The sequence below is a fragment of the Pterocles gutturalis genome, unplaced genomic scaffold (assembly GCF_000699245.1).
Source record: "Pterocles gutturalis isolate BGI_N339 unplaced genomic scaffold, ASM69924v1 scaffold33156, whole genome shotgun sequence".
Lineage (NCBI taxonomy): Eukaryota > Metazoa > Chordata > Aves > Pterocliformes > Pteroclidae > Pterocles > Pterocles gutturalis.
This window is the reverse complement of record NW_010106771.1, coordinates 51,709-79,573: the sequence shown is the minus strand read 5'-3', so window position 1 is coordinate 79,573 and position 27,865 is coordinate 51,709. Positions and strand designations below refer to the sequence as shown.

At 38.5% G+C, this 27,865-nt stretch overlaps 1 protein-coding gene across 1 annotated transcript in view; it reads right to left on the bottom strand.

Annotated features, from left to right (window-relative positions):
• WDPCP (WD repeat containing planar cell polarity effector) overlaps positions 1-27,865 on the bottom strand; it is an 88,849-nt gene that overhangs the window by 10,132 nt on the left and 50,852 nt on the right. Inside the window, exons 12-13 of the mRNA XM_010087893.1 lie at positions 21,535-21,598; positions 15,965-16,067 (exon numbers count right to left, since the gene is read on the bottom strand). Of these exons, the coding sequence (XP_010086195.1) occupies positions 15,965-16,067; positions 21,535-21,598 (167 nt within the window). The remainder of the gene's footprint in view (positions 1-15,964; positions 16,068-21,534; positions 21,599-27,865) is intronic.

The window sequence follows — 27,865 nt, the reverse complement described above, 5'->3', positions numbered from 1 at the left end:
GTGCTCCTGGGAAATAAAGGGCCACCTCAGACTGGAAATCTGGGCTGAGGTCGCTCTGACTGTGGTGGCTTCATGCATGTGTCCAACACAGCCTGGCAGCAGCAAGAGCTATGTGGGAAATGCAAAGTGACCTAGATCAGCACCCCTAATTCCTGCAGCTGTGCTAGTTGCTCTGTCCTGTGCAAGTGTGATGTGAACCAATACCAGTCATGTTAGAGACTGACCTTGTTCACAGAAACCTGTGTAAAAATGGATATAACAACACTCCTGAAACTTATCTCACAGGATGTTGTGAAGGTTAATTAAATGTGTGCAAAAGCATTTAGAGATCCTTAGATGAAAGATGTTTTTATAAATGCAAATTATAATAATTATGGCTAGTAACCACCACCAACTACTGAAACAATTAATTCAGTTTGCCACAGGCCATTACAGCAACGTGTGCAAAGAGGCATCAGCCATTTAATGATATATATATGTTGCGTGAGAGCGCAAAGCTTTCAAAATGCTGTAAACAAAGAGGAAAAAACTAGATACCTGAGTCTTGCCCCTGCTGGGTGCAGTTGGTGGAAGTTTCCTCTGCTGTTTCCATCCACTCCCGTGTTTGCATTGGGACTCATCCCCAAGGTGAAAAGCCCACCTTAAAGACTGCATCAGTAGGATAATTTTAAGTCCCAATGAATTTTATATTTAACATTGCAAGGAAACTGCAAATGACTGCAGATAGCCTGGCTCACAAAAATGTGTAAATATAACTCTGCTTTTTGTTTTATTTTCACTCTCACACCCCCAGCCCAGCCTGCTTAGAGCATCACAGAATAGACTCTGGCTACAGGGTATTATCCAGCTGACTTTCCAAGGGCGAAAACAAAAGCCAAGCAATCAAGATGTGTCTGGCCAAATACTTAAAGGCCCAGTGCACACATTTAGCTGACAACTGACTGAAATCTGAACCATTTTGCTCAGCCTTTCTTGTTGCTTCAAATCTGATTTGGGCTTAAATAGCTAAAACCTACAGGTGTTTAAATGCTCTCCCTTGTCAGGAGAACAGCCTCATCAGACATGGTCTTAGGATGCGGTCAGACTGGAATAGATATCCAAAGACCCCACAGCTGAATCCCAAAGAGGAGGCTAGCCCACCTGTGCCCCTCAGGCTTATTTCATTGCTCACCTTTAAAGACTAAAATTCAGAAGAGTAGTAGTTACTAAGCATCCAACTTACCAAAGCAATTAGGCTAAATGCACTGCAGCTAGAAATTTAAGCAATGCACTGGATTTAATTTGAGAATTCATGGTCATAAGACTGAAAACTTTAACATTTAGCCTAGCAGCAAATTAAATCAGCTTTCTGATCAAGTGAAAAATTCTATGCTATTGAAGTTTGAAAGTGTGAAGCACACACTCATTCAAAGGAGGTTTTCTTGTTTTACTTTTAATGAAGAAAAACTTGGAAACAGTCAGTTGCGTATCCAAATAATGGAAAAATGGGAATACTATCTGTAAATAAAGCCAAATCACAAAGCAGTAATGCTTTCTCACCTCTGATAGACTAATGTGCTCATAGTGGGTATTGTGGAAGAAAAAAAGTTACTAATGCTGGAAGGTTGTATAGACTAAATTTACTCCAATATCAATGAACTCAGTATCTGCAGAGCTAGCTATCCATGCAACATAATTGAAAATGCTTATATTTTTCTTCCAGTCCCTTTAAAAATACTGACTCTCTATAAAGCCTTTTGCACCTTAAGAGTTAGGATACTAAGTTGGGAATTTCTTGGATAAGTTTTCATAAAATGAGGGCCAAGTTTTTATGGGGTCTCTGTGTGTGTGGGTATCTGCATCGAAAATTAGCAACACTGATGCAACGTACAGAAAACATACTACATAGTAAGTACCAACACATTATTTTAAACCTACAAAATATAAAACTTCATTGTGATGTGTATATGTACAAGTTGTGTGTTTGCACACACGCGCACATACATATATATATACACACAATGTGCATACTGACATCCTGTTGCTAAGCTCTCTTAATGACACTTAGTGCTCTGTTCAATGTCTCTTGGCTAAATTCTACAATATGAGATAAATCTTGGATGCGTTTTCTAAATGCACCTCAAGGCACTAGGACATAAAAGAAGTTGGGGTATTAGAGCACACCTTGTTTTAACCATCTCTGGAGCACCCTGACTGACACTTCACAATCTACAAGAAAGGTGTGGCTAATAAAGCCACTGAAGCAGATATAAGGGCAGGTCCTCCCTGATAGGCATTTATCACCCGTCACTCACCCGCTCCAGCGCTTTGCTGCACAGGCTTGCTGATAACCACCAGCACATTCTGTGGTTCAGGTGCCCAAAGGCCTTAAAAGCCAATGTTGATCGTATTGGCATCTGAAAACCCTGACTGACGGGTTGACACTTTCCTTCCCACCCCTTACCATTAGAAGAGACTAATTTAGAGGGAAAACATAAAGCTTTGGGAAAGGGAAACCCTACGCTTTTTATGCCCTTTCAAAGAGGAAAAGCAACCTTGTAGAAACAGCAGGTTTTTCCCTCCCAGGCTGTGCCTCCCACTCCCTGGGAAGATCTTCATCTGACTGGTATCCCTCAATTAGAGAGTGGCATGAATACTAGAATGTTGGGGTTTTTTTAGAAAACCTCACAGAGGTAGTTTACACTATACGCTGCCTTCTGCAAACACAAATACTTTCTCCGTGCCTATTTAAACAAACTCTGTCAGCAGGAGCAGCAGCTGTGGATGCCACTTGGGAAGCTCAGAGCCCTGGAGGGAGCTGTGGGCAGCTCCTGCCATGTCTTGTGTTTCTGAAGGTAACCAGGAGGAAGGTCTATGGGAAGCAATGCAAAGAGCTGATGCCTGATGTCAGGGAAAAACAATCACCATGGCTTCTGCTGGAGTCTCCTCACCACCCCATTTCATTCCCTTTCTTGCTCCTCTTCTCATTGAAGTAGACAACACGGGTTTGGAGATAAGATTCTGTCTCAGACAGATGCTCACCTTTCCAGAAAAAAACTTTTTTTTTATTTTAAGAGAAGGTAATTAACCTCGACTGCATTCTCTGATATCTGTTGAATACAGCATTGCTTGTCAGACACTCCTTTCATCACATAAAGTGCATTTTGTACCCAGGGAAAGCAATTAATGTTCAATAAGGAAAGCTTGCCCTTACAATGCATCTTTCCACATTGCCACAGTGATCTTTTTCTTTCCTTCCATGCCACCACCAGTCCTTCTCACACAGATGAGCATCAGAGATGTTTAATATCTACCTGGTTACTACTGTGTCCTTGTAGTGCTTCCTTACAGCCCGACTCGGCTCCCTCTGCCTCTTCTCTGACTTTGGGTGGAACTCTTCCTCGCACTTCACGTTTTGTGGGATGTTTTTGGACTGGTTTAGGCTGCAGGTGGGAACTCAGCCCATTGCAGGGCAAAGGAATAAGTCGGAGGGAAATTGTCACCATCATCCTTTCTGATCTGTAAAGAGCAGACTGAAGCAATACTCTCTCTGCTCGGTTTAAAGCAGGCTTACAGCTCTCTGCTGTTTTCAGGTCTATTTTGTTAATGATTTCGCTTCAAAATCAGCAAAATTACTTTTGGATTCACCTAAACTAACTGTGGGTGAGAGTGCTATGTGAGCAGGGGATACAGCCAGCTACAATGGCCAGTGCTGGAGGTTTCTCAAACTGCTAGCCCAGCTGGCATTTTCATCTGCTCCATTTGTACCACAAACAAGAAGAAGAACCTGGTCTGAAACCACATGTAAATACAAGAAGCTCTTAAGTTTATATTTCTGAAGTCAAAATAGATATGTAGGATAGCAGGAACTTTCAATCCCCAATCAGTACCAACATAAAGAAATCTTTAATCACTGCTATTTACAACAGTACAAATTGAAAGATTTAGAAAGAAAGTAAACTGAAGTATAGGAGACAGCTTTCTAGGCAAGCTGAGTAGCATAAGAGATGTAAGAATATAATCATGGTGACTCTTAAGATGAAATGGTCAAGAATTACTTCACAATCTTGTATTAGTAGGTGTCCGGAGTCACTGAATGGGGCATATTTTCTATTCCTAATGCCTGTAATTATCTATTATAGAGACAAGGTCAAATTGGCACACAAGATTTTTCTTTCCCCACTCCCAGCTTGAAGGGGGGCAGGGCTACCAAATTTTGGAAGTCTTTGCCCTCATAAAGAGAACTGCAGCTATCCAACTTGAGGAACTATAACAAAGATGGTACCTGACGATCCTTGCCTTGGCTAGGATTACTCTGGGCTGTGCAGTGCATGCTCAGGACTAACCATCCCTGTGTCATGCAGTTACTAGAAACTGGAAGTAGCTAAAAGAAAAGCCAGCATGCCCAGATGCTTATCACAGCAGCATGGTGCTACTCAAGATCTAATCTACCAATAAAAAAATAAAAAAACAAAAAACAAACCCCAAAACAAGCCAACTAAACCTAAGCAATGCTCACAGTCTCTTCCATCTCGAAGGAGAAAAGAGAAAGGTAATGCTGAATCATACAACAGATTCCCTGATCCTGGTGAAGGCCAAGTTAATTTAGCCATTATGTTGACTTGACTTAAATCTGATTAAAGTTAATGGTGGAAACATTTTCTGTTCCAAACACAAGGGAAAAAAATGCTATCCTATGAGTACTTGAGGTATTCTCAATACTAGAGGCAACTGGAGAACATTTATTAAATTAGTTTTCTACTGAAACCACTTTTTTCCCCCAAAACTGATTTATATTTTAAAACTGTACTAATTTTCAAAACTGTCATGTTACCAAAAACTGTTTGCTACCTTTGCTATCTCCTTTTGGGAAGTGCCTGAACCTTTATTTAAAAACAATTGCAAACTCCTTAATATATGTCTTTTTACTACTTCTTCATCATGCATACCACTGATACACCAAAATACGGTAGTATTTCAGACAAAAGAAGTTGCTTTAAAACTAGTTTTGAAGTTTTTATAACCTTTTCTTCTGAATGAGTGGAGCTTTTAGGTTTTTTTCTAATACAGTATTTTAAGCAACTTGTGTAGGACCTAAAAGTATCTATAAGCATCAACATCAGCAGGCATAAACTTACTCGAGTAATTTAACATTTGCAAATGGCAAGGGCAAAGCAGTTTACCTCCTGTGGACTGCAAATTACTAATAGTATTGACTGTTTCTTTTGCCCTCAAAGGGGGTGTCAGATAAGTGTGTGCAGAAGTTCTTGTCCTGGTTTTGTAAATATTACACTTTGACAACTGCAGCACCAGGAACCTGAGACACACGGAATGAAATGCAAACAGACTTATCTGTTAGTAAATAACTTCAAACAGGTGACGGAAAAACCTGAAATATAATGTTTCTTGATTTCTTCTCCCTTCTCCTTCCTCTCAGTTACATATTGTATTTTCACTAAGTTGAAAATGAGGTTTAGGATGGGGTGGCATCCCTGCAGCTCTGGAATAGTCTTTGTGTATCATGGTTGTTGTCACACTGACACCTAATGGCAGATATGAACGAGAGTATTATGGCTGATTTTCCAGGGGTGTGTTTTTACCCTATGTTGTAAAAATTAGTTCAAATTATAGAAAATAAGTGAGCTTAGAAAATGGACTTCACCTGACTGTGGGGTTAACCCCTGAGAGGGCTGTGCTGGAAACGTGACACTGGTGGGGAGAAGCTGAGGGTGCCGAATTAGCACAACAAAAGCTATGGCATGGGACCATGGAAAGGATGGACAGCCCATCACAGAGAGCTCACACAGTCACCAAAGGTAAACAAAAGCACTGAAGGCTAAAATGAGCTGGCCAAAGTCATCCAGTAGGTTGGTGATGGCTGGAAAGGTCCAAATTTCATCCAGCCTTTGACTTGCTGTCTTGTTTCTGATGCTGACAAGTGAGCACTGAAGCTCTCAAACAGACAAAGAAATAGGTTGGGACACTGTAGTTGATAACAATATATTGAAAACAAGACATGGACTAAAGTTCATGCTTCCTTCAGAAATTTTTCAAGATATCAGGAACTTTTCTGGGATGTTTTACTGTTAAAGTTTTGTTTATTACGGTGAATCAGAGTGGAGTGCTGTGGTCCTAATTCTTCCCTTACATACCTAAGAGACAACAGCAGCAGAGTCAGCAGGATAATCTGGGTTTACACTGCAGCAGACTATGCCCATACAGGCTCCATATCTGCAGCTGAGAGCTAAACATCTTGCCTTTTGGTGGCTAAAAGCAAGGGCCTGAGGTAAGCACTTTGTGGCTGTTTTTGTTTGGCCACAATGCAACTTATGTAGTAAAATAAATAATTAATTGTAGCCATAATCTTTCATCTGGTTAATAAAAGTTTGTATTATTTAGGCAGAGGTGTGGTGAAATTTAGCAATGGACTTCATGTGATGATTCAGGAGAAGTTTAGACCAAGTTCCAAAACCTTCCTTCCATGGGTTACGTGGCGCAGTCAGAAGGTGAGCTCATGTAAGGCTCCTGATGGTTCATGAGCAGCAACGCTTCCAGGTGATGTAAGATCAAGTCCTAGGGTTATTCTGCAAGAACTCTGGGATGGCTCCAGAATCTGCTCCCACCTAGTGCACTTCAGGCATATTTGGATATCTCCAGGGGGGATTTTCAGCAGTAAGAACATTAGCAAAGGGAATTACTAAATTTAGCAGAGGTGTATGAATAGCCATAGTATGATGTAGCAGAAGGTAGGTTACACCAAGGAAATATTTAAGCCAGCAGTTGTTGTGCTGTTATATTTCTGAAAAAAAAAATAGAAGACACACATAGTTTTTTAATGTAATTCTACAGGAAAGAATATTGTCTTCTATGTTCCTTTACAGTGAAAATTTTTAAACTATCAGTTAAGTGGTTAATCCACGGGATCTAATTTATGTGAGAATTATACCCTGACTTTTTACTGATCTTGTGGTATGCAAGGGCTCAAAGTTGTGCTCAGAGCCATCAGCGATGAAGGACAGCAAGAAAATCTTTATAACTCCTGCCACTGGCTCTTACGAGAAGCCTGGGCTGAGCTTCTTAAGCACCATCCAGACAGGGCTGGTGGAGTCAGGCACAGTAAGCCTCCGCGCTGACATCAAACACAGCCTTGCAAACACATCTGAAAGAGATCACTTTAAATATGAGCAAGGTGGGGCAGGGGGAAGCTGTGCCCTCCCAGAGGGCAGAAGAGAAGCAGAGACAGGGGTGCTGAGGAGCCTGAGCTCCCAGGGGAGGCAGGAGTTACAGCCAGGCTGGTGCATCTTTGGTTATCATAAAGATGAAAAGGTGGGACACTGGCAGTGTACCTGCAGTAACCAACTATAATGATCACTATACGTGCTTATAAGCTATTATTAATGATCTCTTTTAATCATATTATAATATTTTGCCATTTCGTAATATCATTGTTGCAGAGATAACCAATGCTGCCTCACAATGTGTTTTTAAGACTGAATTTCAGTTTAACATCTAGTAAAATTCAGGACTTTCGGTACCTTGAATGCCGTGAAAAATATTATTGAAGGGCAGTTATCATTCCTGCATGAGTTCAGGAGTTGCAGTGGTCTCATGGCACTGGGATTTAAAGTAAAAAGAAGTCTCAGTGCAGATTAACCAACAGGAAGGATATTTAGGGAAAAGATTTTTCAAATAGCCAAAATGAAATACAAAGTGTATGTTAAAGGAAGAGAACAATCATTAATTCTCGATGTACTTTTGTCTTGTATTAGGCACTGCTGACAAGTTTTTCACCAATACTTTTTCTTAAACCCCATTCCTTAAAGCCCATTTCTTTTCTTCTTCAGGCCAAGTTTGGCACTTTAGAAAGTTGCAAGACTGACAACAGTGATGGGTGCAAAGCTTACTCTCGGGCCCTCCTGAGCTTTTCCCTACGGCTTTCACCAGCAATATCCTGATTAGAATGTCACCATCCCTGAAATGGGATTTTACAAGGGAATTTGGTTTTCTTAGGCTGAAAGCATTCACCAAGAACTAACATCAGGTCATCAAACACCTTTGCTTTTGTTGCAGGAGTTTCTCAGTGGTGAACTGTCAAGCAGTCTCTTGTGCAGGAGTCTGAGGTAAACAGCCTCAACCTCTGATTTTGCCGTGGGCAATTCCACAGTATCCCCACTCAAGAGCCTGTGGCGTGGCTGGGGAGTGTAGTGAAAGAAGAAGCAATAAATAAATAGTCCTTCAATGTTTTTGTTTGATCAGCAACCAGATATGCAAAGATTCTCATATTTACAAGAGTTGGTCCTTCTAAGCACAGGAATCTACAGCCTTCTCCTGATGGTGACTATGCTGTATCTGGTCACTACTTCTAAAACTCAGCCACACGGGGAATATCTGGTGATAATTATTTGGTAGGCCATTATAAAAAGACTTAATGTTGAAATATTACAATCAAACGTTAAATTAACACCTTGTGTCAGCCCATCATTATACCTCTTTTCCAATTCCCCTGCTGTCATACCACTGATGTGACGAATTGCAGCCTGTCACATCACGTTACGTTACGCAGAACAAACAGGACAAAACACATACCAACTGCCATGCAAATATGTGTTTGCCAACTCTTTTCGGTGTGTAGAAATGTAACCGGTGAATTCCCTATCAGAAAACTAGAGGCTCAAGGATGGGTCTAGGGTGTGTGAGACAAACATGCCTCTGACACACTGTGAACATACAGATATGCAGCTCTCAGCCAGCTACAGCAATTATGAAAGTGCCTCCTGCTGTGATTATTTCTTGTTCCTTCAGAAAAAAAAAGCAGCAGTGGATTCTGTGGCTGCTGATGTCATGAAGCAAAATATAAATACGTAATAATTAATCCAGCACTTGTGTTCAGATTTGGAGCTATTTTTAGAACTGGCCAGACTTCGGTTGTGTATGTGTAAATAACAACCACTTATGTACACACACACGTGCATACTGTGAGACGTGTGAATATACATTATGTGGCTTTTAACTGCAGTCTTTTAGCCTACATGTGGGCCTTTTGAAGCTAATGGGAGATTTACCAGGGGCTTTTTCACAGAGCTGTAGGCAAGACTGGAATCCAGAACATATGAATATTATACTGTAATGATATAGTGTAAATCATCTAGTTTGACCTACAGTGAATTAGAGGCCATTAAATTTCATCCAGGTATGCTACACTGAGCCAGAAAAACTTGTGTTTGACTAATGCATAAATTGTATTTGGCTAAAACCTATTTCCCAGAAAAGTTTTAATTTAGTGTCCATGCAAAGACACTTTCCCTGCATCAATTTCTTTGATAGTTTGTTTCAACAGTTATTTTGACTATGTGTGCTTTGTATTTAAATTTACTTCAGTCTATGCAGTCAGTGCTGAGAAGTCAAATTCCTACTTAAATTCCTAGCTATAACGTCAATGGATACTTGAGTACTGACTTGCTTCTCTTTACTTCAATGCCGTGCCATGGGCACCCCTTTGAGATCTTTTACGCTGAACTATTCTTTATCATGTAATATCCTCAGCTAAGGAATCTCTCTGTGAGTTGTTTTCACTTTTGTAACTTACTTCTTGAGATCTTGCCATGGAAAATAAGTTGTTTACTTGGTAATTAGTGTCAACTAATTCTCTATTGTCTATGTGCATCAACTTTGCTGGAGGTTAAGATGGAAATATACTGAGAAGATCTAAGATGAGAGACCTCACTTACCTTGCAATAACCTAATTGTTAGTAGAATAAAAACAGATCAGACACAGACAACTCCCTTCAATTTCCAGAATTCGGAAATACTGTAATTTTTTTTTTTATAGAACGTGGCTATAGATACAAAAAAATTGACTCCCTAAAGCTGGCTTTTCCAGTTACTGACTTTTCTTTTTTTTCTGCTCAACACATCATTTAAAATGAACACAAAAAATAGTTAACCTATGACTCCTTGGCAAGACTTTTCATACTAAAGAGGGCATAATTTTACTGCTGACAGATATTACAAAATATGGGGATCACTAAAACTAAAATATTAAGGACAATAGTGTCTTCATTTCAGGCTTTTTAAATCAGGTTCTGTAGTGGGCAAGAATATGTCACAATAAAGAAGGGAAAAAAATGGAATGCCATGATTATTCTAAAGCTTGACACAAAACTATAAATCTCTTTCAAGTGAAGATACACAGATCTTTGTGTAGACCTTTGCAGCTAAGAAAACCAGCTACCCTTTGATGTACTTGGAATTATTAGGGGCTGAGGATTATGTCTTTAGGCAACGCTGTCTATCAGTGGGAAGGTACAGATCAAAACTGACATTGTGACACAAGCAAGAGGAGAGGTAAGGTGAGGCGGAGCCAAAAATAGTTTGGCATTACTGTAGAACTTAAGTAAAACAAATGACTCCACTTCTCAAAAAGAACACAAGGAGGGAATAACTAGTGCCTCTAACCTCTCAATAGACTAAAATCCTCACTACTAGCTGGAAAATTAAAAATGTAATTAACAAAATGCTAAACATCAGAATAAAGACGAAGATTCAGTAGATCCTCCTAGTTACATGGGAACATACTGTCACACTCCCATTGAGGCAGGTATGTCAGGCTGTGAATTCCAAACTGCCACTGCAATAGGCTTCCCTGCCATGAGTGCTGGGTGCCACCGGCTCCTCTTGAAACAAGGCGACTCAAGCAATTTACATCAAGCAGAGCATCCTTCCAAACCAGGCTCTTTGTCATTTTTTTTGTAGAAGGCAGGAGTTCTGTTAATACCAGGCCTATGTGTGAGCTTGTTACTTGCTAAAATCCCCCATTATTTCAGCCCACTGAAGATGGTGGAAAACTTTTCATTGTGTTTAGTGGGCCCTGTATCAAATGCTGTGCGTGGTATGATACATGCAGGAGAGTGTACACACAAGTCAAATAATTTAAAATTACTATGGATCTTCAAAGACACTCATCTTGTGTGGCACAAAATTTTAAAAGTGCTTGTGGAAACTAATTCCTTACCATAGGTTAACTGCCAATCATACTTAAAACCTTTTTTTCATAAAAAAAAAAAAAAGAAAAAATTCTGTCTCTCTGGGGAAAAAGTCACATTTTTAGAAAAATAACGGCAAAGGATATGATTCCAGAGGTTTTGATTGACTTCAACTGAAAATCTAAATAAATATATAGGAGGTCCAATGCTTACACAGAAAGGAGCAGAGGTCCAAAAGACTGTAGCATAAACAGGTGTCCCCCAAGTCTTTCCAGATCACAGTTCATCTCTGCACTGGATAATACCTTTTAAGCATGCCATAAACATGTTATGCAGTGAAATAAAAATCATGGCATGAAATAAAAGCCCAAGATTCTCAGTTAACTTGAAACTTCATAGCAAAAGAAAGATGCGTATGCCAAAGAAGAGTAGGAAATGAAGAAGGCTTTGTCACCAGCATCAAAGAGGGTACATGAGGGTAAGGAAAAAGTCTATTGCTTGATAAATGAAAGGAGTCATTATGGTTCAGAAGAGGAAAAAATGTTATCAACTAGGCTAATGCAGGGCCAGAGAAGATTACAAAAACAGGGGGACAACTCTAAACATAGTCTTGAAATGCAAGCAGGCTTGCCAGGACTGTCAGGAATAGGGGAAGATCTTGAGTAAATTACAAGTGATTTGGAGGTAGCAGACTGTATGCAAGACCAGACTGGTATCTCAGACACACTGTATGGAAGACAAAACACCACAGCATGTGTCATTATGAATTATCACAAAGAACATGTAAGCCATTCAATAGAAAATGATATCACAGAACTAAGAAGAAATGAATAAATATTCTACTTAAGGTTCAAATTAGTGATACTTCTTGCCAGTAAGGTGAAACATTTAGGGCCCCTACATTTTGAATGTCATGTTATGAACAGTGTGGGAAATCAGACCTCAGCCTCTGTGAGAACTGATAAGTGTTCCTATCTCACTTGCAAACATTATGGAATATTTCCAGAAACATTTTAAAACTTTATTTTAAGTGGAAAAACCTCAAGCACTTTCATGAGACATTACTGAACCACCAAGATGTTAGTCAGTCCCATCTAGCATTTCAGAACAATGCAATTATCTCAACATCAGTGTTTTTATTAAGATACCGCTGTTAGAAATGTTGCCTAAACACCAGTGTTACTAATATACTGAATTTAATTTAAGTAGAAATACAAGGTTTCCCAATTTGCCTTTTAACTATGCAGCAGTTATCTGTCTTGTCACAACATGAATCCCTTTTGGGTGAAAGCTATTGATTTGAAGGTTAAAATCATCTTGCTAGGCCCTAATGTAATTTGTTGGAAGTTGGCCTTGGGAAACTTTCTGACACTGACTACATATGCTCTTCATTGGATATTCATTGAGCAATGATGTCTGAAAGGCTGAGTTCTTCACCTCTGTGATCACTATTAGTTACAGCATTTCTTAACAGGCTGTGCCATGTCAGTTCTTTGCAACTCAAGTTTTACATTAGCAACCTACAGTTTACAGCACTGAACAGATGCACTCTTCCACCATGGACAATATTGTTCTAGGAGTGTATATGCGAGGTTACATCCATAAACAGAATTTATTAGCAACCTAAAAATACTGTCAATATTGAAGAAAGCCCTCTCTGTTTTAATTGAGTGAAATGAGGTGTACAGCCTACTTTTCAGGCAAGGCTAAATGAGATCTCCCTGAACTTGTTAAGGAACTCATAGATCTACTACAGAAACAATTCAACAGAAAACCTTTGGCAGAGGAAACCATAATATCTATGGCCACTGGTCTGCTGATCAAATGGGAACGGGAAAGAGAAGACAGCTAATGCAGTCTCTGAGATGTATGGTTCCATTACTTCAATCATCTTATGCCTCAAGATGCATTTCCACAGGCTGTGAAACATAAAATCTTATAATTTTCTTCAGAAGATTTTAATCAGTTGAACAAAATATCAGATTCTGCCAAAACCACAGCAGGACTACCAGCAAGCTCACTTGACACTTCTTATTGCTCAGCAATATTCTCACCAAACTACTACGCTGTGAAGGTCTACAGGTGTGTCTACCACAGCCACCCAGACATTCTTAGCTTTGAGGGTGGTTTCTTCAAAATGGTGTATAGCAAACCTCAGTCATGTGAGGAACTGAGAAGAGCTAAAATTCCAAAAATTTTAAAATAATAAATCTATTTTTAGTTTTATCTTGACACAAATCTTGATATAGTATATGAGAGGAATCTACCAGTGATTATAGAACTCTGGATGACATCTATAAACCTCAGCTGAAATTATACTGTCGTTCTACATTATTTGTAGGAGCTTGAAACTTTTCCAAAAGGTCTGAGTTTGAAATATATTATGTTTGAAGGGATCCCTGTACTCAGAAATATCTTGACAAATTAAATATATCTGGGGCAAGATGGAGCACTCTCAAGGGCTTGGTAATCAGCCAGGATCACTGACTCATATTATTTTCAAGTAGTGTTGAGCTGAGTTTTGGGGATGGGCTAGCTCAGGAAATATCAGATGTTGATATATGAGAAGGGTTCACATTTGTATTATTTAAGGCCAAACACTATATGGTAAGATATATATGAAATACGCTGTATAGAGGCCAGATATTATCTAGGGAGGCATTCAGAATAATTTGGGATCAATAGCACTGATCACACCTTGTTGCATCTGTTTGCTTAGGTTGCTGCCTTCTTGTAGAAGCCTGACGTGGGTGCTAAAGAAGTTTGGGGGTTGGTCTGGGAAGCGTGACCATCAGTGAACTGAGTGGTTGAAAGCCCCAGAGAGCACGGACTATATGAAGAGGACTGGGCTTAGGAGATGGTTAGGGGACAGAGACTTGTTCGAAACTGCATTCTAAAGCTTCTGTCTCTTGCATGAGTTTTTCTTTCCCTCTCAAAATGTTAGATAAATATTTTAATTTACATATAAAGCATGTATTACCTTTTGTTTCACTGGGTCCACAAAGCTCATGCCTCATGACACCTTTTCTGCTAACAACAGTTTATGAAACAAAAACATCATCAAGAAAGGATCTTAGAATAAAGTATACTAAAACAAAACACGTGGCTGAGATCTCACATGTTTAAGGTGAGATCCAATATGCAGTGAAACGAACTCATGGGAGATTCCTGTTTATTTTCATATAAAATGAACTGGATGCAAATTCATTACTGTTTGTAGACTGAATCTCAGTGACAGTTTGTCCCAGGGGCATTGAAAAGTATTTCAATTACTCAGCAAATGAGAACTCTTTGAAGACTTTATCATATAAAATTACTTTAATAATTTATGCTTATGGGGCGTTACAGAGGTAACTGCAGGACTGCTCTGAAGGAAGGGAAGACTGTGTGCCTGCAGATTTATCACTGAATTGTAGTAACACATCTATTACATCTGATATGCAAGTAAGACATTTGAGAGCCCCTCAGGTTTCTTCCCTATCCCTTTCTTTGTATAAATGCTTATAGTGCTATATAAGGCTCTCAGTAAACTTAAAAAAATAGCCTAACTTCAGAAATCTAGTAACATCTTTAGCTTGCAAGGACTTAAATGAAGACACAAATTAAGGCTTAAATTTTCCGGATTAAGTGTAAGAAGATAGTGATAAGAGATGAGTCTTAGGTATCTTAGTTATATTAGGTGCAGAAGACAACCTAAGAAGTAACAGAAGAGAAAGCAAGGGAGACGTAACCATACACTAAAGAGTGCCCAGTAATAGATCACCTAAACAAATGTCAGTTTTGGCAATTCTAGTGGTGAAAGGGCTTGCCCGAAGTCACAGCTGTGGTGCAAAAAATGCTTGAAGTGTCTTAAACCTGAAAATGAAAGACCCTGAAGAAAAGAGTTCAGGACAGGTACTGCTTGATTTCTACTCTGCTGGAGATAGAGGTGATACTGTACTGCATAGCCTTGAAAGTAATGGATTTATACAATATACAGAAATAGCCACATAAGCGCACATGCATTTATATATATTTGAATGGCATTTGCTAGTATGCTCTGGTTAAACACCAAGATGTACAGTTCTAAAAGAATCCTATGTTACCCAAGATCTCAAAGGTTTTCTGACTCCTTCTGAGTCTTAATCATATTCTACTTCTTGGCATAGATACAAGGACAAAAGCTCAGTGATTTCCTCTAATATTCAAAGAGGCAGTAGAATAAGCAAAACAGAACTGTGCATATTTTATACAAGCATTTTGTGTTCTTTTTTTCCCCTCTGTCTACTTTCTCTCTGCTGGAGGTCAGCTATCTAGACTGTTTTGTAGACCCTTTCTGCTTGGTTAATGCTGTAGGCCTAAAATCAGAACGGTTTACATATTGTCATACATCTCTTCATCACAATTCAAAGGAAACACAAAGAGAAAATTAACGAGTTACGAGTTCCCCTGCCTGAAAAGTTGTCTGTGTTTGAGCTATGAGTCTAACCCTGCAATTTTTGCACTGCTATTCCTTATGGAACTGCAAGAATCCCACTGCACGCAAAGCTGTTGCTGAGCCTGTGTTCACATCAGTAAATGCTTCATCCAAATGCTGCCAAAGCATTCATGATGTGACTCCAGTTATTGGCTTAGTGTGCACGAGCAAATATTTAGAGGTGAATGAGATTACCTTACCCGGCCTTTAACACTGGTATGAACAAAGATTGTCAGATTCAGTCCCTTACCTCTTGCACACAGTTCAGTTTGTACAGCCTGAACTTTTCTGTATAGCCATAGTATAAATCTTTTTTGCTTCATAGCTGTTGCATTGACACAATCCTCATAAGGGTACTGAAAGGCAAACCTATGTTATTTTTATAAGCCTCTCTCTTTAGTTAGGTATAAAAACACTGCCTCACTTTCAAAGAAAACAATGCAATTGAAACAATAACCCCCCTACAAATACAAACACAAACACTATGTTGTACACGACAAGTATTGATTCAAACAAAAAGGGCTTTTTAAACACCATTAATTCTTACCAATTCTAGTAGTTATTGATTCTGCATCAATGTCATTAGCCTTTTTCTTTGCCACTTCAGCTAGTGCCAATTCACCCTTATCTAGTGCAAGGTAATGGATGTCCTTTGGAAATAAAAGAAAAAAAAAAGATTAATCTAAAATGAATCCCATAGAAGTAACAAAAGGGATTTTGAAAGAAAGAGGTTCTTTTATTATTTAGATCACAAACACAGATGGAACTGATGAACCTACCATTACATTTTAATTCTCTCCCAATGCAAATTTATTATCTTACTTGTGCTGTTGAATACAGCAATGAACAAAACACTGACCAATCATGCACTGATAAAAGTGAAGCTATTGACTCAGTGTATGAAAGAAACCAATCTATCTGCTTTTAAGGCAACTTCTGTTGGCACAACATGAATTAAAAGAGGGTCGATAGGAGGTGGCTCTGTGTAAACCAAATCTGAAGTGCTGGAACTCTTCTGGATGAGAGCTCCTATTTAAAGTGTTTTCACCTAATACATGAGTTTTGGGGTAAAGCTATTTTGGGACTCTTTTTTTTTGGAGGCTGTCATGTTACCGCTTACTGTTCTTTGAGGAAAGAGATGGTGGTCCTCCTTGTGCTGATATTGATATTGAGAAACAACGGTCTCTCAATGGTTTTAACACCCACACAGGTGACATGATTCCTGAGTTACCCTTGGACCACAAGGGGCTTTCCAAAAATGCTGTTGTCTAACAGGAACAGTTGCCAATACTCTGGATCTAGTCATTAATCTAGGTTTAAAAATCAGAGGGCTGCAGCAGGGGTTCTGAACTGCAAGGCTCTTTATTGTGTGTTAACCTTTGAAGTGAAAATCACCCGTACTACATACAGCACAATTTGTGGGAGAATATATTCTGCTGACAAATTACAGTCTCACTGTCCTTGGTTTTGGTCCTTGAAGTGAAGTTTCATCCTTGACCACTAATAAAGAGACAATTAACCCCCTCTTCCTTCAGCGCCATGGCCACAGGCTCCTCTTTGCATGAACTGAGACATAGGAAGCGAGAGAAACCCGAGAACAGTTTGCAAAGTTTTTTTCCCCCACTTCTCTGCTGAAGATGCCAACTAGTAACCAAAGATTTAAGTCACTCCCGGCCATTGTTCTGCAATCTATCTGCATGCAGGAATTTAAAGGGAAAAAGGGTATTTGCTCTAAATATTGACCCCTGCATACCATAAATACAACTATATTCTCACAAATGCAGAAAATTTCAGGTGAAACTATCTTTCTCAGTGTAAGTTTACTGTCGCCTTCATCAACTGACAGAAACTCTTGCAGGAAAAACTGACCTTACTCTAGAAAGAAAAGCTGGAAAGTGAGAGTAATACTGTCAGACAGGAGAAAAAGATTATGCTTTTATTACCCCCTAATTTTATAAAAAAACCCCCCCCAAACAACAAAGCAACACCAAACCCCAAAGAACTACATCAAAAATAACAGGCAAACTGAGACTGTTAGGGAAACTGAGACTGATTACACGGGAAAACCTGGTACTGACTTGGAGGATCCCAACAGTCGGGAGGAGATGGCAACATTTTCCAATTACAAACACAGGTGTGCCTTAAAAAATGTGCAAGTGTCTTGGGGCAAAGTAATGTGTGACGAACTTGTTGCGAACTCTGTACTTCCTCCCTTTGTAGGCCTAACACGGTTGTCAGGAGGAAAGGGCCTGAGTAGCAAGGTATGATTTCTGTGAAGATTAAACAGTAGATATTGTCAGCTTATTTAGATAACAATAGAAAACCTAAGGGCTCTTGAACAAGTCTGAACTTACAAAGATTTGAACGTATAGGCAGATTGCGTTCGCTAAGTTAAAATACATTCTGACTATGCTGAATGACTGTCTTTTTGTACTTTAAACTTTGAGAAGTGTTGTAAACTTCAATGCAATTTTAAATAACAAACTTGGGGAGGGGATGGAAACAACTGCAGAAAATGACAAAGATCTTTCAAGTAAGAGGTTGTGCATATTGTGTGTATCAAACATCTGTCACTTTCAGATGGCTTTTCCCCATGTTTTCTGTTTTGAGTAAAGAAAGTGTAAAGATGCTACATATCCACCACCAACAAAGATAAAGCAGTCGGCTGGTAAGTGGCTTTCTTCATGTTCCTTAAGATGCTGTCATAAAGAATTAAAAAAAAAAAAAAAGTAGCTCTTGTTTCTATCTCTAAACAAGCTTTAGAAAGAAAAGATTACAGATATAAAACTGCAAATTAGACAATTTCAGATCAAATTTAGATGTTCCTTACTCAAATAAGCCAGCAAAAATGGATTTTTCTAAGAATTTATGAATCTCTGAGTAGAATAAAACTAGAAAAATAAATGAAAGAAAGAAGAAACACTTGATTACAGGGTGCTTTAAAGAATTACAGAAAAAAAAAAAGAATTAAATTAGCTGAATATTACAGATGTTTTCACACAATTATCAAAGAATTTATCAGTTCAAAGATCATGTCCCTCTCAAAAATAATGGTGACAATAAAAACAATTTCCAGCTGCTCATGAGGAGTTTGCTGGAAGGGCTGTATTTTATCATTTAACAGTTTGAATACTTTTTGGACTACTTCCTTTTTACGCTCATCTTTGTGACTCACTGAGCCGGCCCTTGGTGAGCAGAAGTTATTTGAAACACTGACGTGCATTTGTCTATAGGATATTTCTGGGCAAAATTCCAACGTTTCTTCAAAATATGCACTTTCCTCATCAGTGTATCACCCAAGATCTGACAGTTTTATTAAAGTGTCTTTTCCTTGCATTTTTTGCTACCTTTGGTACGTGGGATGGCCTTTTGAATTTTCAGCAGCTGAGAGCTGGAGCATACTACAAAAGGATTTAAAGCTAACAACCCTTCTATTGCTTGATCTTTTCTGTCACAGATTGGATCAGTCACTGTCCAATAAATGTAGCTGTTGTTCATGATATTATGTCCTTTTCAGTTTTATTTTTTTATTGAACTTTGTAGGAGATGATAATAATTGATGTACTTAGATGTGACGTGGGGGTAAAGCTTACGGGGAGACACAGCAGTGTCTGTGTGTCTTGCTATGGCATCACACTAGTGACGCTATAGCTACAGGACGAGCTTTCAAGCCCTTTTTTTTTTCCTTTTTCATTTCTGTGAAAGAAATTAGACCTCAGATAGCATTCTCTCAAATTTCTTTGCAACCTCAAAACAAATAACAGGAATGCTGAAGAGCCTTGTCTGATGTAAAGGATGCTCGGGATAAATTCTTCAAGACACAGGACATATCCTTAGAAGTCTGCGAAAGATGGGTATTCAACATTTGGATCCTCCTCAGCATCTGTTACATCTGTTCTTCTCTATCCTTTCCTTTTTTTTCCTTCTCTGTTACCCTTTAATAAATATATTTTTTCTTTCTCATTTCACTTATATCATCAGATATCTTTCTTTGGTCTACTATTTCTTCTTGAAACCCCATTAAATTAACTGGGAATAAGGTGGAGTGACTCCTAGAGCCATGTAAGGTTTTATAAACTGATTTCATTGGTCTGTAAAACAACAGTACAAATAATTGACCTATACATTAGTTACTCATACTGCGCATAATTATGAATGCTTTAAATATAGTCAAAGTTGTAGATCATTAATTGCATTTTGACCTATATAAACAATACATACAAATTATTTAGTGTTATGCAGAAGTGAAAGACGCACAAATCTTGCTTAACAATAGTATTTTTATACTAATACCTGCTTGTTGCATAATTTAGGGGCAACTAGGAGGAATCTCAAAGGTAACGCAAGTAGAATGAGGACAATAAAGAGCTGGTTTTGACCTCGCAGTAATGTAAGCCAGAAGGAACTATGTGGAAATACATATTTATGTTCGAGAGCACTGGTGAGATGGGAAATGGAGAGTAGGTGTTGAGAGAGGAATAGCAAAACAAAGAAGAATAGGAAGGGATGGAACTAGCTTCTCTGTGAACATTGAAACTCCTACTGAATAAAACTGGAGAACCTTTTTGTTGAGAGGAGGATTTGTTACCGCTTGTAGAGCCAGTTACGGACAGTCTCTCCCTATTGTTGGCATCTTTGCACCCATGCCCTTACTCAATGCTGGTGTTCCCCACCCTGGGACAGAGATGCTTCCTCAGTCCTGCTGTCAATAGAGGAAAGGAAAGAGAAAAAGATCATGTAGGAAATTATTTCAGCCATATAAGGGAGGGTCCCTGAGATGGCAGATTAAATGCTGGGTCATTTGTACTGCCAGAATGGCTGAAATTACTCAGGGAGGATTTATTAGTTCTGTGGTGGGAGAGCCCCCAACAAAAAGCTGTAACCTGCTGCACAGCTTACAGTAGTGCTTAGCTTTATTAGGTATAAAATTTGTATTGAAAATGTTATATTAAATAAAAAGAGAAAAGGAAAAAGCTGAGCTAGAAAGAGGAAAAATTGAGGAAAGTAAACCTAAAACATGTAATGCATTTCCTAAAAGACTGACATTTCCATCACATTCTTTTGATGCATACTTAGAAAAGTTTATCGCAGTATTAACATCTTTCTAATTAGATGGAACAAGCCAGATGATTAGAGCTGTGAAAAAAACATCAAAAGGTTCACACAATTTTTTATATAATTAGAAGGGAATTTTCATAACCCATAGAAGCAGGATTTAATTGTGTAATTTAACATACAATTTAAATATCAAGATCAAACTAGCAGGGCAAGTGACTTAATGGGATAAATGATATTAACATCTAGAGTCAAAGCTTAATTTAAACAACAGAATGTCTTCATTATGCAAAAGAGTCAAGCAAACGAATCGTTCAAAGGGCCTTTTTTTCAACAAGCCCTTTTCCTATTGTTTCTTGAAAACAATGAAGTGAGCTGTGGAGCAGCAACATGCTGAGAGCCTAGGAAAGCAGGATTGGCTTTGTCCATCTGACCTCACTGTGACATTGTGGTGCAAGATGTTATAAAACAAGGGCCTCCTGCAGATCTCACACAAAGGACCTTTTAAGAGCTGGTTAATTTTACTTTTGTAGCTAATTAAATGGGAGGTGGCAGAGAGTGTAAGAAATGTAAAAACCCTTGGGTTGATGCTGCTGAGCTTTGTTGTTTAAAAAGTACCTGCAGAAGCGTTCATAATTTGTCACTTTTCACAAAATCCTAAGAGACAAACTAAGAGCATTCAGAATCCCCAGGATATGGCCAGCTCTTGTGTCCAGGACTCAGCAGTTGTACTTCTTAAAGGAATGGATTAGAAACGTATAAGCTTATTAGAGTGAAAGATGACATTCACCCACATCAGGACAGATGAAGAAGGGGAAAGTTCAAAAACATATACATTAATTCCTGGGAAATAAAGAATATCCCTTAGGCCATGCTAGGGAAAATGTCAATGACTCTAAAGATACTCAATTCCTGTTGATGAGTTTCATGATGGCAAAGGTCAAACCAGGTAGAATAGTTCTATCTTCAGTATGTGTCTGAATGACATGGATCCATTTTAATGTGCACAAAAGCTGACAACTAACATCCTGATAACAGCCTCTGTCTCCTGAAATGACTCACCATAAACAGGTCCCGAGCGCCTATGTCAACAGCTAGCAGAAACGCTTTTTCAAATCTCTGATACCTGGAAGAAAAAGGAAACATGTCACTTGATAAGAATAATTTAAGAGCTGCAACAAATTTTGTTAATGGGCAGATGAAGTCCTTGAATTCCCCCAAAAAGTGATGCCAAAGGTTTATTGGGGAAACCTGATACACTCATACTCAGACTGTAGAACTTCTTCATCGTTTAAAACCTTCGGCAAGAGTCCCTATTTGAATCTGAAGGGAGCTGAAGGTACTGTAGCTCATAACAAATTGATCCTTTGAAAGATACCAGTCACAACATAAATAAATGCTACCCCAATAACATAGGTAGGAACCTCAAAATCCCATGCAGAAAAGACTAACCCCAAATCTCACAAGACTTCAGAGGTCCTTGTAGAAGTTTGCATTGAATTTTGTCCTCACAGACCCCTCAATACAGCTCTCTGAAGATGATAAACCAGTCAAGTCATACTAAACAGTCATGAATCCTCAGGGACAGAAAAAAGTAGGGGTGACATTGCTTTGCCTCCTAACTCCCTCAGCCCAGTATTAGCACACATTCCTGAGAGCCTTCTGAAGACCCTATGGTGAAAAAGATTGTGTCAATGAGGTAAAACAAAGGGAAAAAGAGCAAAATTCACAAGCAAAATTTACCTCTAAATATGCTCTAGAAGGCACCACCTGAGTATCACCTAGAGATGCAGCAGAGTAGGAAGGGAACAGCATGGATGTGGAACTTCACCTTTACTGTTAACCCAGGAGGGCTGTATCATGGCACACTGAGACCATTACTTTGGTGAGTTGCTGGCTTGCTGAACAACAGCTCCTTCCATTTGTAATGACACAGACTGCTGCTTTCTTCCTACCCACAGACCATACAACATCTCTTGGCAGCTACAGCAAATACCAACGTGGGATGGAGGCACTGTGGAAGGCTATGTATATCCTCTTGTTTGCAATCCTTGGGAATTCCACAGAAGCAGGAGGAAACAAGATACCCATCAGAAGCTTTCTGAGAATATATATACAACATTGCACCAGCAAACACTGATCACGCTGGCAAATTCTGCATTGGGCTAATGGCTCTCATACTAGGCATTGTCACTATGATGATCACTCAGTACTGTGAAAAAGTGATTCTATTTGTACATGTTTTCTTCTACCACACTTTTTAAACTGTTTAAAAATCCCTACAAAAAGATCCCTATTTGGCACTATTATTATTGGATATCCAGAACAACAAAACACTCCAATTTCATTTCAGTTGTGAAGTAAAAGATTGATTCTATATAGAATGATTTCTGTATTTTCCCATTACTGGTAAAGTTTCCCCCTTTTCACTTGTTAACAATTTCAACAATAGATCAGTTGTAGATGCTTGAAATCTGGGAAGTGGACCTTTTCTTTGTCCCAATGGGGAAAAAGCAGCCTTGTGATTTCTCAGTGATAGAAAGGTGTAGTTTGTGTCTGTCCAACAAATGTTGTCAGACAGCATCATATGGATGCCAGTATTTATACAGTTCTGTACCTTAAGGGTATATTAGGAAGCAGTGGGCCATGCTGTAGCTCTTCTTCAGGCCAGTGTGAACAAGAGGAAACATGGGAATCCTTCCCTTTGGTGGGTGAAGGAGTCCCATATGATGTAACATACTGGGATTCCTCCTTCTGGCAAAAGCCTAAGCAGATTTCTGCCTCCCTCTTGCCACAGGCTTATTCCTTTCTTCTCTTCTACCGCAGGTTTGGAATGATTCAGCAGATTGCGAGACAGAACCAGTGAGGACTTCTCCTCAAGGAATAACATTCGTGACAAGAAGGCATAATACGTTAGCTTAAGTAGAAAAGGAAATGCACTCTCCAGGTGAGGTTCCTAAGAGCTGGAGTGGGGAGTCCTTTCCTCCCTAAAGCTAATCTCCTGCTGTGTCTTCCAAGCACTAATTTGCAGCCCTCCTCACAGAACCTGTTTAAGGGAGGGGAAGAGATGAATTAAGGTTAACCTCTTGATCACTGGGGAACAGACAGTGCACCAGTGTTTTATCATGCACATCTACGTATCCAAAGCTTTTTAACATGCTTTCTGTGAAGGATTTTCCATTAAAATACATTGTGTTGTAATGCTGCTTCTGAGGCTATGCTTTAATTAAGACAAATAAGTACATGTTAAAATATACGTATCTTGAATAGCTATCATGTATATCTTTTTCCAGCACATTTTTCTTTTCAATTATGGATTAAATATATATTCTTAGTACTTGGAGGGGAAATTGGAAAGCGAACAGAAACCGGCCATACGACTATCTAAGAAGAATATCTGCATCATTATTTTGTTTTTCGAAAGTTATAACTATACAGACTATTTGAATGACATTTGCTTTAGTCAAGGCAAAAACGCCTGCAAACAAAAAATCTAAAGTAACTTTTTTGTTTGATCGACTTGCAGAATGGAATCATGGCCTTAAAGCTGTAATTTCTTTGCTGTTTCACAAAGATTTCAAATTTTTCTCCTTTAATCAATATACATACTTCAGCCTCATTATGGCCCCTATTCACAAAACTGTGAAGCTAGCTCATTATTTTCAGATCTGTACTGAGGGGAAAAAAAAAGACCATCCAAGAAATGGTCTTCACAAGACATAAGAGCTTGAAATAACAATCACAGATACTTCATAAATTATCATAAATGGAATTGCTTTAAAATAACTTGGAGGTTTCAAACAAGAGTGACGAGTTTGTATTACTTAGGCAAACAGTATTAAATCTGTCAGGAATGTCCAGGGTTTTTTAAACTAGCTCTACTAGAAGATACTTGTTATTTTGTGTCTCTTTGGCATGGAAGTTGTGTTGTTTTTATTCTACAGGAACAATCAGAGAGGGTTCTGTTCAGCATGAAATAGGCCTTGAGCTAAAAATGTCTGGTTTATAAGCATGTTTTGTCATGGGAAGACCTCTTGCTATTGCTAGCACGCTTCACTTATATTTTATCAGCTCCTCAAATAACAAAGAAAAAAAACCCCAAAACCCAAGCAAAACTCCCTCCCTTTCGTTCTTGTGCTACAATTACAAGATATAATATTTGCTTTCTAAAATGGCATCTACAGGGTACTGGTCTTGAAGTGAGTGTCTTCCTGCCCTTCCCTCCACCTTGTTACTTACTGCTTGCTTCACAATAACTCCAGCAATCAAGACTTACATGTCTCTTGAAAAAGAGAGATAAGGGAATCTGCCCGTAAACCATGAAGTTCAGCCACTTGTTTGGTCAAAGTGACAGCCAACAGAAATATGACCTTCAGCTCTCAAACTGTGATTAACTAACTATAGGACAGAAAACACTTCCCTGCAAGCTGTTTAGCACATACAACATTAAGTTCAAATTGTCATATAATAAAATAATACTGTTATTAGATGCACTTATGCAACCTTTCTACCTATTCTACAAATATTTAAAAATATGTCTGTTAGTACATCTGTTGTATGGACAAGGAAACAAAGGGGAAATGTGATATGACAAGGGTCATGTGGGTCAAAAAATGGTCAAGGCAGAGAAGAATCCAGATCCATCGTCCATGCTCGAGTGGCAGACTGGCTGCCTGCTTGTATTTTATTTTTAAATAAAATATATAAGTAACAAAAACCCCATAATATTCTCTATTAACTTCAGAAAGGCTGTTCTTTTCACTGGCATAAATAAAAAGAGAATCAAATACCCACAGTTTCCTCCTGTTGGATGTTCAGAAGTAAGGTCATTTTAAATACCACAGATCAAAACAATGTGCATGGATTGCAGCCTGCGGAGAAGGGAAAATAAGTCTCCTCAGTTTTTATGAGAGCTTCTACAAACAGATCAGAAGGCGGAATTTTGTCATCTGTATTCCACAACACCTAAATTGAATGCGGTCACTCAGAGATACATTTTTTTCAGGCTGAAAATGGTCAACATGGAAATATTTGTAATATGTACCCATCATATTAAAACATCTCATAAGAAGTACAGGAATCAGAAAAAAAAAATCATGTGGAGGGAGGAGAAAGGGAAGCGAGAGAGAGATCATGCAAGAAAGAGAGAAATATAGTGCAAAAAAGATGGAAACATTTCTTTAGGGACTAGTTACAACCAACAAGCCTTCTTAGACGTGCCCATCGACCATGTAAGCATATTCCTTGTGCTGGGCTGATAAAGGAGGGCTGCAGCAGTTTTTTTCCTTGCCTTCAATAAGGGCATACAACATTTAGAAAATGCAGGGGAAGAGCTGTGGCACAAATAATATTTATAAGGCAATCCTTTTTAATGGAAGAAATTTCAGAGTCATCCTCATCTCACAGTCCAATCAAGGGTGATATGCATTCAAAAAGTGAATATTAAATATGCACTGAGCAAACAGAACAGGAAAAAATGAATATTGAAATAATTTACATGTAATCAAACTACACTGAAATTAAGTTTTAATTGTTCAGTATTCTGTGATGCATATGCAGATTTTAAAGTATTCAGAATATCAATCAAGTGTTTACTTACATCAAGCAATTGTATTTAAGCATACAAAACAGATGATGAAAACATGTTCAATCAGCTACAGCTCCCAACATTTACTGCAGGGTTTACATGATCACTTTTAATTCAGTTATTTAATTTAATATTTCAATTTAATAGCTCATTCTTTCATTCAATTTCTAGGCATCTTGCCCATTTCTTAAACACAATAATAATAATTATTCATAAAAGGAGCTGTTTCCCATAAGTCCTCATATCAGCAATTTTTGGAACAGAAATGGTTTTCATGCTTTTTTTTTCCCCTCAAAAAATGCTGTTAATATCTGAAATATTTTCCTTTTAAATTAGGCAATATTAAAATAAAGAACAATATTTGTAAAAGGACTCTGCACCCTGTTTCAATGGAATTCTAAACTAGAATAATTAGAGATTATCAGGTTAAAAAATGTAAAAAGTGTGCAGCTAGGCTGCTAAGTGGTTGATTTAAATGGGAACATTGGTTTTCAGCCAACTGTTGAATATAACACTACTGATTTAGACATGTAGCTGTGTTGCAGAATACAGCTTCACAGCCCATTTAAAAAACCTTGGCCCAGGTTTTAAGGTCTTAATATTTCACATGAAAAATACTGATGTGTAATGAAGTCAGGTATAGATGGTGTAACTTCAGCGCATCCTTAAAATGACAATCCTGAAAGTCTCTTGATCTTCACAGAAATATTTTAAAGTAAAATTTCAGTGAAATCTGAGGACTTAGACTGCTATGTAGCCTTTAGTCAAAGATTTATATCGTTCATTTTATAGAGAACGCTGCAATACTGGCACTTTACTTAAGAGTTCCTGGAGAGGAATAAATACATTAAAATCTTACATTTCATTAAAAAACCTGAACACTTTAAACAAAAGTCAATCAAAACCTGATATTCTTTTACTCTACCAAGTTCAGTAGGACACATTATTTTAAATAAGACAGCCACAGAGAAAATCAGACCACTGAATGCAGCCCAAAGATCAGGAACTCTAAAGAATCTATCTTTCCCTCTCTCCCCAAACTGCGAGTTTGTGTTTCAGAATCTCATGATTTGGGGGACTTGGTCTCATAATTTTTAAATTTACTTGATACTCTCATATTATTTGCTTGGATGATGAATCTGGAAAACAGACTATCGCTACTACCACCGAGCTCCTTTGGCAAAAATCAGTTTAATTGCTGGGTATTAGTATATTACAGCTAGATTATTTCAATGCCAATGTATGTGCAAAGGCATACGAAAAGTTTCACGTATCACAACCAGAAATGTAAACCATAGCTGCTGTTTTTTACATGAAAATATTCTGTGAGCAGCAAAGAGTATTGTTGATTAGTTTCCTCTGCTTCCTCCTAAACAGGCTTCAGCACAGTAACTCCACCTGTCCCCTACGTGCCCTGCCAACACATGCTCCTTCTCCAAGCAGGGGTATACTCAGATACCTCCTAACACTGGTTTGAGCAAGAGGCAATGTAGATTGTGTTTGGTATCAACAAGTGCATGGCTCGACTGGCAGAATGTATATCTGCTGAACTTTTGCTGTGGCTTTTTGGGATGGAGATAACCTCCTGCATCCTATTTAACCCTAACTGGTTGCTGATTTTCACAAAACTGGTAGGCATTTGTTTATTTCTGAGACTTCTAACCTGTGTAAAGTTGGCTGAGATTCATCAATTATTCTCTAAGTTAGTAGGGAACTGACAGAAGAATCAGTGGATTCATTGGTAAGTTATGACCTCTGAGATGCTAGTGGTATTATTTTGCCAACCTCCTGCTATTACGCTACTAG